Source organism: Enhydra lutris, unplaced genomic scaffold (assembly GCF_002288905.1).
Source record: "Enhydra lutris kenyoni isolate GAN:26980312 unplaced genomic scaffold, ASM228890v2 scaffoldscaffold63, whole genome shotgun sequence".
NCBI classification, from domain to species: Eukaryota; Metazoa; Chordata; class Mammalia; order Carnivora; family Mustelidae; genus Enhydra; species Enhydra lutris.
The window spans coordinates 5,228,903-5,241,982 of record NW_019154147.1 but is presented as its reverse complement, the minus strand read 5'-3'; the positions used below and the strand labels follow the sequence as shown (position 1 = coordinate 5,241,982).

Below are 13,080 nucleotides of genomic sequence, written 5' to 3'. Positions count from 1 at the left end.
TCAACAAATGGTGTTAGGAAAACTGGGACAACATGCAGAAGAATGAAAACTGGATCACCTTCTTAAAACTATGCAAAAATAAATTCAAAATAGATTAAAGACGGGGTGCCTGGGTGGCTCAGTCAGTTGGGCATACAACTCCTGATTTCAGCTCAGGTCATGATCTTAGGTTGTGAGATCTCTCAAATATATGTACCTTTTTAAAGAATGGATTAAAGACATGTGGGACAGGAAACTATCAAAATCCTAGAGGAGAACACAGGCAGTAACCTCTTTGACATTGGCCATAGCAACTTCTTACTAGATATGTCTCCTGAGGCAAGGGAAACAAAAGCAAAAATGAACTATTGAGATTTCAACAAGATAAAATCTGCACAACAAAGGAAACAATCAACAAAACTAAAGGCAACCTTCAGAATGGAAGAAGATATTTGCAAATGACATATCTGATAAATGGTTAGTATACAAAATCTATAAAGAATTTATCAAACTCAATACCCAAAAAAATAAACAGTCCAGTTAAAAACTGGACAGAAAACATGACTACACATTTTTCCAAAGATGGAACAATGAGAGACTATGGACTCTGAAAAACAATCTGAAGGGTTTGAAGAGGTGGGGGGGTGGGAGGTTGGGGGAACCAGGTGGTGGGTATTAGAGAGGGCACGGATTGCATGGAGTGGTACAAAAACAATGAATACTGTTATGCTGAAAAAAAAAAAAGATAAAAAAAAAAAAAGATGGCTAACCGACACAAGGAAAGATGCTCAGCATCACTACTTATTAGGGAAATACAATCAAAACTATAGTGAGATGTCACCTCACACCTGTCAGAATGGCTAAAATTAAAAACACAGGAAACAACAGGTGTTGGTGAGGATGCAGAGAAACGGGAACCCTCCTACACTATTGGTGGGAATATAAACTGGTGCAGCCATTCTGGAAAACAGTATGGAGGTCCCTCAAAAAATTGAAAATTACTCTACGATCCAGCAATTGCACTACTAGTTATCTACCCAAAGGATACAAAAATACTGATTTGAAGGGATACATGCACCCCGATATTTATAGCAGCATTATCCACAGTAGCCAAATTATGGAAACAGTCCAAGCGTCCATTGACTGATGAATGGATAAAGAAGATGTGGTACACATATACTATGGAATATTGCTCAGTCATAAAAAAAAAAAGAATGAAATCTTGCCATTTGCAATGACCTGGATGGAGCTAGAAAGTATTATGCTAAGCAAAGTAAGTCAGAGAAAGACAAATACTGTATGATTCAACTCATATGTGGAATTTAAGAAACAAAATGAATGAATGTTGGGGGGTAGAGAATGGGAGAGAGAAAGGGAAACCAGAAAACAGACTCTAAACTATAGAGAACAAACTGAGGGTTACTGGAAGGGAGGTGGGCAGGGAACAGTATAAATAGCTGATGGGGATTAAGATGTGATGAGCACTGCCTGTTGTAGGTACTAAATTCTATATCTGAAACTAATTTTATACTGTATGTTAATTAGCTACAATTTAAATAAAAACTTGAAGAAAAAAAACGTTTGCCTATATTGGTAAAATATAAAACCAGTCAAATCTGAAAGGCTAGAGGTAAAATTTAATGATATATTTTCATTTCTTTGATGAACATTTTGTAAGACATATTGGGCCAAACACTATCCTAGACACTGGACATATAAAGATAAATAAGAAAGGAAAGTACTAATAACTTTGGAGAAACTCACAGTATTTATGAGACAAAATCATAATCAATATTTACCTTTTGAGGTGGTAGCTACTATCTAGTATAAGAAACAGCAAGGTTATCTTGGGAGATATTTTTTGCTTTGAGAATAATCACTTAAATGATCTGTTTTAGTTATAAAAATATTTAGCGATCAAGTAAGAAGTATTCAAGAGAAAAGAGGGAAAAATTTCTTTTGGCTTCACAAAAAAGCAAAACACCCCCCATAATGCCTATGAAATGGAGAGCAGGGGAAAGACGGAGAATGGACAGGAACCCAAATCTCATCAAGGCCCTAACTGCTGCTTCTTTTCAGTCACATTACATCTCTCTTGGTCTGGTGGCCTCAGAATGAGATCAGTTGGCCTCGAAGAATCTGAGAAACTTCATGTCAGGGAAGGCGTACGTACAGATTCATGACCAGGACCTAGACTGTCATGAAAAAGATTTGCTTGTAGACAAAGTTGTATATAAGGCTAGAAGTCACTTTGACCAAGCCAATTTAACAGTAATGACAGAGGAATAGTTTTGTGATGTGCATGTATATGTGTGTGTGGCCCAAAGAACTAAAGAGATTAAGTGCTCATGCCTAAGGTGACAAAGACAAAATCCAGAAACTACTTTTCCCTCTCCTCTATACTCTCAAAGACTACCATCAGACTAACAGGAGTAACTTAGAAATCCCATCTTCAACAACATCAATGTAGAAATGATGGCAGCAAATGCATAAAAGAATATGGTCAATCTAGGAACTCATCAGAATTTCACCTTTCTAGAATCTGATGGCTAGAATCAGGATGCCAAATATGGGATAAGTTTAAAATCTCAGGGCACAATTATAAAAAGGAAAAACCTAGGAAGGAAAAAGTCATCCTTGCAATATTACATTGCACAGTGATTCGTTTCTTCAGAGGTGAAAAGGGGCCAAGCTATCTCATTTAAATAACAAAGAAATATAATCCTTATTTTGTTCCACAAGCTGAGAATTTCCAGGATAAGGACACTGAAGAGAAATCCCAAGGAGAGAAAACTATGCAGCGGGACTACACAATGAAAGGCTTTAGAGGGAAGGCCTTCAAATAGAAATCAAACTGGATATGTTACTTGATAAATTTTACTGTATTGAAAAAAAAATTTAACAGTTCTTTTAAAAAGTTTAAGGGAAGAAGTAGTGATTATCATAACAAATCAAAACATAAAAGGCAATTCCTAACTTCAGGGGAAAAAAGTTTTCTATGAAAATAAAATATTATACAACTTGACTCCGATGTGAACAATATTTATGTTAACACAGAAATACAAATACTGAATATTCATTTGACCAAAAATGGGATATAATTATAATGGGATGACAGAAGGAGAAGGGGTGATGTTGGAGGAGTGAAAGAGCTCAATCCTGTTCTTCAACAGCAGAGAGTAGGCAGATCATGTATAAAACAGAAAACCAAGGAAGAGCACCATAAACAGATTTTGTAGAAATAGGGAGGGAAAAGAAAAAAAAAAACACACAGCTAAAACAACAGAAAATAATTACCTCCTAGGAGTGGTACTCCAAGTATGGGGAAAAGTAGAAAAAGAGATTGTTCTATTTTTCAACAGAAGTCATGATAGTTTGACTTTTAAAACCATGGGCATGTATTATTACATATTACTTAGAACTTAATATTTTTTCCATAATATTACTTTCTTTATTTTGAATATATATAAAAAGGAAAAAAAAAAAACATAAGAAATAAGGTAGCATAAATCCAAAGGGATATTAAAAACTACATATATCATGATTAAGTAGCATTTATGTCAGAATGTAAGGATGTTTTTATGAAAAAAACCACCTTTGGGGGCACCTGGGTGGCTCAGTGGATTAAAGCCTCTGCCTTCGGCTCAGGTCATGATCCCAGGGTCCTGGGATCGAGCCCCGCATCGGGCTCCCTGCTCAGCGGGGAGCCTGCTTCCTCCTCTCTCTCTGCCTGCCTCTCTGCCTATTTGTGATCTCTGTCAAATAAATAAAAAACAAAATTAAAAAAAAAAAACCACCTTTGTATGAATAGAAACAAAACTTTCTTAGCATGATAAAAGCTCTCTAAGAGAAATACACCAAAAACATACTTAATGGAGAAAAATTAGCCACATTCCCTTTGAAGTTGAGAATAAAGTAAGAATGTCTCCCTCTCCTCTACCCAATAAAGTCAATATTTAAACCAGTGCTAGAGGTGTTGGCCAATATGTAAAGTTAGGCAATTATCAGATTCTTGAATCAACAAAACAAATCAATCAACAATGTGGCAGTACATTAGAAGTACCAAATAAAGACACCACTTACTGTAAAAATGGAAAATACTAAATATCTAGAAATTAGACAATAACAATAAAAACTTACAGTCCATTAGAGAACAGAAAAAGACCTGAAAAGAGCAAACCTTATTCACTGAGATGATTTAATACTGTAAAAACATTAATTTTCTTCAAAATTAAATTCAAAGCAATTCTAATTGAACTCGTAACAAGAATTTTTCAGTAACCTAACTATTTCTGAAATTTCTATGTTGGACCAAAAATCCACACATATTTAAGAAAAGAACAGAGAGACCTGCCATATTATCAGTTACAAAGTTATAAAGCCAGTGTAATAACAAGTGTGGTCATTCGAATCAGAACAGACTAGTACACCAGCTGACTTCCCTGGACTCCTGTGTCAGGCCATTTCTCTTACAAATACCAAAACCTCATATACACATGGATATGAACTATGAGTTTAACAAAGTAAAATTTATTGTGATTACTGTTATTTTTAGACTTGATTTCGTTTTAGGAAGGTCAGGCTTAGAAAATACCGGAACTCAAAGATCTAACTTCTACCTTCCGAAGATATTTTCTACAATTTCTGTCCCCAGCCTCTTAACTCTCCTCCATAACCTCTTCCCTTGACTACAGAAGAGCTTCTACCTGTTTGGTAAAGGGGTCTGGAAGGAAGACAGAAGCCAATCACGTATCACATTATACCTAAACTTGCATATTAAAGTTCTACTATATACAGTCTTCAAAAATACTAGTTTCCCTCCCTTTTCTCCAGGTACCAAGTTTGATGTCTCTCTTTACAACTTCACAGCTAGACCATACCCTAATTTCTAAGGATAGTTACTGAAGGAAAAATGCAGCATATGAGGCAAACTACAGCACATGATGAGGTGTAGTACATGAAATCCAACTCTTTCCTACAGAGTAGTTTTCATACATGAACATGCATTTGAGTCACGTGGAGAGCTTGTTAAAGTTCAAGTTGCTGGACTCCATTCCTAGGGTTTCTGATCAGTAAGTCTAGGGAGAGCTGCTTTAAAAAAAAAAAAAAAAAAAAAAAGATTTTATTTATTTGAGAGAGAGCACAGAGAGAGAGAGAGAAAGCACAAGCAGGGAGAGGGTAAGAGGGAGAAAGAGACTCCGCATTGAGCAGAGAGCCAGAGGCAGGGCTCAATCCCAAGACACTGGGATCATGACCTGAGCTGAACGCAAGCACTTAGCCAACTGAGCCACCCAGCTGCCCCAGAGGAGCTGCTTTTCTAATAACTTTCTGGGTGGTGGTAAAGTTCCTTGTCCACAGGCCGTATTTTGAGAAACAGTGCAATACAGCACAGGTTGTCAAATGAGGGCAATTTTGCTCTCCACCAGAAAGCAGGCAGTAAATGTATATATTTTTGGTTGTCACAACCTGGAGAGATGGGATCGGGGGAAGACGTAATACTGGCACCTAGTAAGTCCAGACCAAGGATGCTGCTAAACACCCTATAATACACAGGAAAGCTGCTCACAACAAAGAATTATCTGGCAAAAAAACATCACTGGTGCTAATGTTGAGAAACCATGCTATCAGAGTAAAATGTAACTTACTCCAAGTATATGATTTAACCATTCAGTTAGTGCAAGTTCTTCAGTGAGTTTCAGAAATTTGATCTGTAATAGTCAAATAATTATATTTTCTTCAAATATTAAAAATTCTTTTAATTTCACACATCAATAATAAATTTTAGAAATATTAATATTTAAAGGTATAATGGGCTACAGAAATAAGCATTTATGTAATGTTACTGATAGATTTCTAGTAAAGAAATTAAATTAACATTTGTTTTGTAAGAATTATTAAAAAAAACTAATTATACCAAAAGACCGACTTCCTTGAAAAATAATGACCAATGTTTATTTCTTAAGCTAAGTGAAAAGCAAACAACTGTTCATTGTACCATTATGTATATTTAGTATAAATGAAATATCTTATAATAAACTATTTAAGGATAGGCAGTGATTGCAGCAGTAATCAATCCTAAGTAAATATATCTCAAGAAAACGTACTTTATATATATATATTTTATACTTTGTAAATATGTGTAGACACAAATTTATATATATACAACACACTCAAAAACACGCACGTGCACACAACTTACTCCAATAGGCTGAAAAATAAGTCCATCCATTTCATGGCTGACTTCTTTGGCAAAATTTCCTTCAAGTAACTATAAAATAAATACACATATTTTTAGAAATATAATAATCACTTAAAGAGCATTTTAATTTTTTGCAAATTTTACAAAAATTTCTTAATATATAAGCTTTAAGAACTGAGATACAAAATGGGGAAGGTAGGTGATACAGAGAGATCTAGGTTAACATATTGCAAGATTTTTTTAATGTATAGAGACTGTCACCCCACAGCAGGCTAGATATCTAGAACAACAGTCATAACTAAAAACAACCAAAATGATGGATAAAATATGAAAAACATATTTTTTAAAGATTTTATTCATTTATTTGACAAAGATCAAAGTAGGCAGAGAGGCAGGCAGAGAGAAAGGGGGGAAGCAGGCTCCCTGCCAGCAGGGAGCCCGATGTGGGGCTCAATCCTAGTACCCTGAGATCATGACCTGAGACGAGCCTAGATGCCCCTGAAAAACACATTTTTAAATGCATTTCTGAGCCAGCATAAAAGGAAGACAGAGGCCAAAAGCAAAGTGAAAATACAAGATCTGAGAAGCAATAAATATAGGGAATAAAATATAAAACATACACAAAAAAAGAAACCACAGAGAAACTTGCGAGGGATAGATGGAGGGTGGGGGCAGGATGTCTCCCCTGAGAATCTGTAACCTTAAGCAAGCTCAGACACGGGATCACAGACCAAAAATATATTATCTGTGTCTTTCCCAAACCCACCAGTAGAGGATTAAAAAAAAAAAAAAAAAAATTTGGTCCTATTTTTTGTTTTGTTGTCTTTCTTACATTTTTTCAAGCACAGAAATGTATTATAAGGGATACATAGTATAAAATATAAATACAGTTTTTTTTCAATGTCATTATCTACTAAAGAGTAGGTATAGCCCCAAAGCTCTCTCATTAGCTCTGGGCAAGTAGTTTTAAATGCTTCTTTCAGATTTTTATTGTTTTGAAGTACTGAACATGCATATACTGATGGAACCTCTAAACATTCATTCCTAGATTTTGGAGAGCCAGAGTCTGACCAACTTATAGCACAGTCAGGATAGGTCTGGGATTCAAATACGTTGTATCCAAAATTTTGGATATGCTGTGTGTAATACATCTCTTTTTATCACAATCACATCCTCTTAAACCACTACATCTACAGGGAGATTTGTATTCCAAAAGCAACAACCAAAATTTTAAGTTTATTTCACATGCAACAAAATCTGTGAGTCTCCTCCCAAACTGTGGCTTCATCTTCTCTGCTACTTCGTTCTTCAAAATCCGTAATTTCTCTAAACTGGTGACAGTTCAGCAAAGGAAAACAAGAGCAAATTCTACTTTCTAACAACTTTAAAACCACTGTGGGTTTGAATATCTAAATTACCTCAAAACTATAAGTCTCCTTAGTCAAATTCATAGGGACAGAAATTAGGGAGCAGGTGGGGCAAGGGGAGAATAATGAGTTAGTGTTTAACAGGTACAGAGTTTCATCTGGAAAGATGAAAAAAATCTGGACATGGATAATGGTGATGGTTACACAACAATTTGAACATCCTTAATGCCACTGAACTGTATGCTTAACAACAACTAAAAAGGTAAATTTTATGTATATTTTAACAATTTTTTTAAAGAAATATAGTGCTCATAAAGTTTTCTTTTTTGTTCTGTTTTTTTCCTTTTACTAAAACACTAAGAATTCTTGAGTGGGGAATTAAGTGGGGAAGTGGGGAACCGGCAAATTGGGAATCTTACAACCATATTATCCAGAGTCTGGCCAAATGGGCAGAAATTTCAGGACAGTACTGAGATTCATAGATTTGTCTCCAATGCGCTCAGAGGTTTAAATGACCTAACCAACTGAGAAGGCAATCTGCCAGAATAAAAAATTCTATATGAATTAAAAACACTGATTTATTATAAATTCCTTTTAAGAGAGGATAAATAAACCCCAAGCATGAAAGAGTCAAAATACCAGCTTACATTCTTGCTGGAAATGTGGAAGGCAATGTTAGATTAGAGCCTTTGTTTCATTTATGTGATGTATTTATCCTACAGAAAAAACATTTGAAACTTGTATTCATATTGAGAAGCATATATATTAAGACCTTCGTGTTCTATTTCAACTTTTTTCAGCTATCCATGAACTAATGAAGGGTAAAGGTTCAAGCAAGACAGAAAGTATAACCTTAATACTTCTTATACCCTTTCTTGCAAGAAAAGGTAACCTGCTAAATTCATAGCACAAAATCTGCTAAGAAATAATGCCATGAAAACCAAATGCCACATCGTCTTAAAAAAAAAAAAAATTGTTTTTAAGGAGGCTTCACACCCAACCTAAGGTTCGAACTCATGATCCCAAGATCAAGAGTTGCATGTTCTACCAGCTGAGGCAGTCAGGTGCCCCTAAAAAACTTTTCAAAGGTTAAAAGAATTTGTCCTTCTTAATTGTAGGTACACCATCTATGGCAAATAAACAGAGCTTATCCATTCGTAGATTAAAAGTCTCAAATTTATATAATAGATAATCCCTGTTACAAAATACATACACAGTAACAGTACAGAGTAGGCAAGACTCTAAATAATATGATGTTACCTATTGCAGAAATGAAAACAACTTCATTTTTTATTTTATTGTAACTGTTTATGAATCAGAAACCTCTTGGGTCAAAATGATAAAGAGTCCTTGCTTTTACTCTTGTTTTACTCCTTGTTGATTACTCCAGACAATATATTTTTTTTAATTTTTATTTATTTATTTATTTATTTATTTATTTGAGAGATATCAAGGGAGACAGCAGGAGAGAGCACAAGCAGGGAGGAGAGGGACAAGCAGACTCCCTGCTGAGCAGGAAGCCCAATGTGGGGCTCAGCCCCATGACCCTGAGATCATGACCTGAGTTGAAGGCAGATGCTTAACCCAATAAGCACCCCCCTCCTTTTCTTAAGATTTTATTTACAGAGAGAGAGACAGAGATAGCAAAAAAATCTTTCTTGACTTACTTAGAGTGGCACCTATCGTACTAAGGACCTATAATAAAGTGCTGTTGTATTTGCTTCTTAACATATACCATTCAAAATACGTAATTCCTCACAAGATACGTATTTTTGAGTTTTGCATTATTATTTAACTTGTCAGAAAAGGAAACAGAAGCTATGAGAGATTAGGTAACTAACTTCAAGTCGGATAGCTAAAAAACAGAACAGATATCAGGCACTTGGGTAGCTTAGTGGTTAAGCGACTGTCTTTGGCTCAGGTTATGATCCTGGGATCCTGGAACTGAATCCCATATTGGGCTCCCCATGCTCTGTGGGGAGCCTGCTTCTACCTCTCCCTCTGCCTGCCACTCCCCCTGCTATGCTCTCTGTCAAAGTAAATAAAATCTTAAAAAAAAAACTGATTTCAATTAAAAATAAGAAAATAACCAAAGAAAGTCTGCTTCCACTCTGAAATAAATGCCCGAAGATTTTTGCAACATCTTATGTATATCAGTCCTCTAATCATCATTTAAGGTTTATAGATTTTCTTTTTTTAATTAAAGATTTTGTTTATTTTTTTGAGACAGCATACACATGTGCAAAGGCATGAGCAGAGAGGAGGGACAGAAAGGGAAGGAGATGGACAAGCAGACTCTGCACTGAGCACAGAGCCCAATGCAGGGCTTGCTCTCACACCCTGAGATCATGATCAGAGCCAAAACCAAGAGTAAGGCACTCGAACAACTGAATCACCCAGGCACCCCAACATTTACAGACTTTAAATGTACTGTACCATGTACTGTTTGAAAAAGTGTCATATGAAGGTAGGTAAAATACCTGAAGGGGAAAAAATCGTTTAGGAATAGAGATAAAATCTAAATATTGTATTAATATTATATAATTTATCATTAATGGACTTACTTCTTCATATTTCAATTCATAGATGTAAAGTACGTTAAGTTAAAAATACTGCTTTTTCCCATTCACAACTCTTGAGAGAAAATTTATCCAAACTTGTTATGGGCATCTTCTATATATCAGTATCTGCATAGTTAGAGCCAAAATTTAAGTCATTTAACTGATTTCCATTATTTTCACTCTTGTCTCCTGAGTTACAACATACTTCAAATTGCACGTGCAACTTTCACAATAGATGTTATGCCAAGTTAAAAGCAGAAATTGAATAACATTAGAAAAGTTCTTTCCCCTTCATTCACTCTATATGTCTATGTCCATAATCTTGAAAGTGTTTAGCTCCTTTAAAGTTATCTTTTTTTAAAAGATTTTATTTATAGATCCTGGATATCAACCTTTTGTCTGTACTGTCATTTGCAAATATCTTCTCCCATTCCGTGGGTTGCCTCTTTGTTTTGTTGACTGTTTCCTTTGCTGTGCAGAAGCTTTTGATCTTGATGAAGTCCCAAAAGTTCATCTTTGCTTTTGTTTCCTTTGCCTTTGGAGACATATCTTGAAAGAAGTTGCTGTGGCTGATATCAAAGAGGTTACTGCCTATGTTCTCCTCTAGGATTCTGATGGATTCCTGTCTCACATTGAGGTCTTTTATCCATTTTGAGTTTATCTTTGTGTACGGTGTAAGAGAATGGTGGAGTTTCATTCTTCTGCATATAGCTGTCCAGTTTTCCCAGCACCATTTATTGAAGAGACTGTCTTTTTTCTACTGTATATTTTTTCCTGTTTTGTCGAAGATTATTTGACCATAGAGTTGAGGGTCCATATCTGGGCTCTCTACTCTGTTCCACTGGTCTATGCGTCTGTTTTTACACCACTACCATGCGGTCTTGGTGATCACAGCTTTGTAGTAAAGCTGGAAATCAGGTAACATGATGTCCCCAGTTTTATTTTTGTTTTTCAACATTTCCTTAGCGATTTGGGTTCTCTTCTGATTCCATACAAATTTTTGGATTATTTGCTCCAGCTCATTGAAAAATACTGGTGGAATTCTGATCAGAATGGCATTAAAAGTATAGATCGCTCTAGGCAGTATAGACATTTTTAACAATGTTTATTCTTCCAATCCAAGAGCATGGAATGGTCTTCCATCTTTTTGTGTCTTCTTCAATTTCTTTCATGAGTGTTCTGTAGTTCCTCGAGTACAGTTCCTTCACCTCTTTGGTTAGGTTTATTCCCAGGTATCTTATGGTTCTTGGTGCTATAGTAAATGGAATCGATTCTCTAATTTCCCTTTCTGTATTTTCATTGTTAGTGTATAAGAAAGCCACTGATTTCTGTACATTGACTTTGTATCCTGCCACGTTGCTGAATTGTTGTATGAGTTCTAGTAGTTTGGGGGTGGAGTCTTTGGGTTTTCCATATAAAGAATCATGTCATCTGCAAAGAGAGACAGGTTTGACTTCTTCATTGCCAATTTGGATACCTTTTATTTCTCTTTGTTGTCTGATTGCTGTTGCTAGGACTTCTAATACTATGTTGAACAAGAGTGGTGAGAGTGGGCATCCTTGTCGTGTTCCTGATCTCAACCAGAAGGCTGTAAGCTCTTTCCCATTGAGGATGATATTTGCTGTGGGTCTTTCATAGATAGATTTTATGAAGTTCAGGAATGTTCCCTCTATCCCTATACTTTGAAACATCTTAATCAGGAACGGATGCTGGATTTTGTCAAATGCCTTTTCTGCAACAATTGAGAGGACCATGTGGTTCTTCTCTCTTATCAACACACACAAAACAGACAATCATATTAAAAAATGGGCAGAAGATATGAACAGACCCTTCTCCAATGAAGACATACAAATGGCTATCAGACACATGAAAAAATGTTCATCATCACTAGCCATCAGGGAGATTCAAATTAAAACCACATTGAGATACCACCTTACACCAGTTAGAATGGCCAAAATTAGCAAGACAGGAAACAACATGTGTTGGAGAGGATGTGGAGAAAGGGGAACCCTCTTAAACTGTTGGTGGGAATGCAAGTTGGTGCAGCCACTTTGGAAAACAGTGTGGAGATTCCTCAAGAAATTAAAAATAGAGCTTCCCTATGACCCTGCAATTGCACTACTGGGTATTTACCCCAAAGATACAGATGGAGTAAAAAGAAGGGCCATCTGTACCCCAATGTTTATAGCAGCAATGGCCACGGTCGCCAAACTGTGGAAAGAACCAAGATGCCCTTCAATGGACGAATGGATAAGGAAGATGTGGTCCATATACACTATGGAGTATTATGCCTCCATCAGAAAGGATGCCTCCAACTTTTGTAGCAACATGGACGGGACTGGAAGAGATTATGCTGAGTGAAATACGTCAAGCAGAGAGAGTTAATTATCATATGGTTTCACTTATTTGTGGAGCATAACAAATAGCATGGAGGACAAGGGGAGATGGAGAGGAGAAGGGAGTTGAGGGAAATTGGAAGGGGAGGTGAACCATGAGAGACTATGGACTGTGAAAAACAATCTGAGGGTTTTGAAGGTGCGGGGGGTGGGAGGTTGGGGGAACCAGGTGGTGGGTATTAGAAAGGGCACGGATTGCATGGAACACTGGGTGTGGTGCAAAAACAATGAATACTGTTACGCTGAAAAGAAATTAAAAAATAAATAAAAAATAAAACAGCGACAACAAAAGAGAAAAAAAAGATTTTATTTATTTATTTATTTGAGACACAGAGAGAGACAGCACAAGAAGGTGGAAGAGGGCGGGGAAGTGGGGGGACACTCCCCTTTGATGAGGGAGCCCGATATGGGGTTTGACCCCAAAACCCTGGGATAATGACCTGAGCCAAAGGCAGATGTTTAACAGACTAAGCCACACACACGCCCCTCTTTTAAAGTTATCTTTAAAAGTCTGGTTTGAAATAAATAAATAAAGAAATAAATGTATGCATGCATGTATGTATATCTGGTTTAAGGGA

At 36.2% G+C, this 13,080-nt stretch overlaps 1 protein-coding gene across 2 annotated transcripts in view; it reads right to left on the bottom strand.

The window, feature by feature from the left end:
* The window catches only part of LOC111158833 (RNA guanylyltransferase and 5'-phosphatase), a 348,867-nt gene that overhangs the window by 169,270 nt on the left and 166,517 nt on the right, over nucleotides 1-13,080 (bottom strand). Inside the window, exon 12 of one of the 2 annotated variants that reach the window (XM_022521114.1) lies at nucleotides 6,179-6,247. The exons of the other annotated variant lie outside the window; for it this stretch is intronic. Coding sequence (XP_022376822.1) covers nucleotides 6,179-6,247 — 69 coding nt within the window. The remainder of the gene's footprint in view (nucleotides 1-6,178; nucleotides 6,248-13,080) is intronic. 2 annotated transcript variants of the gene reach the window in all.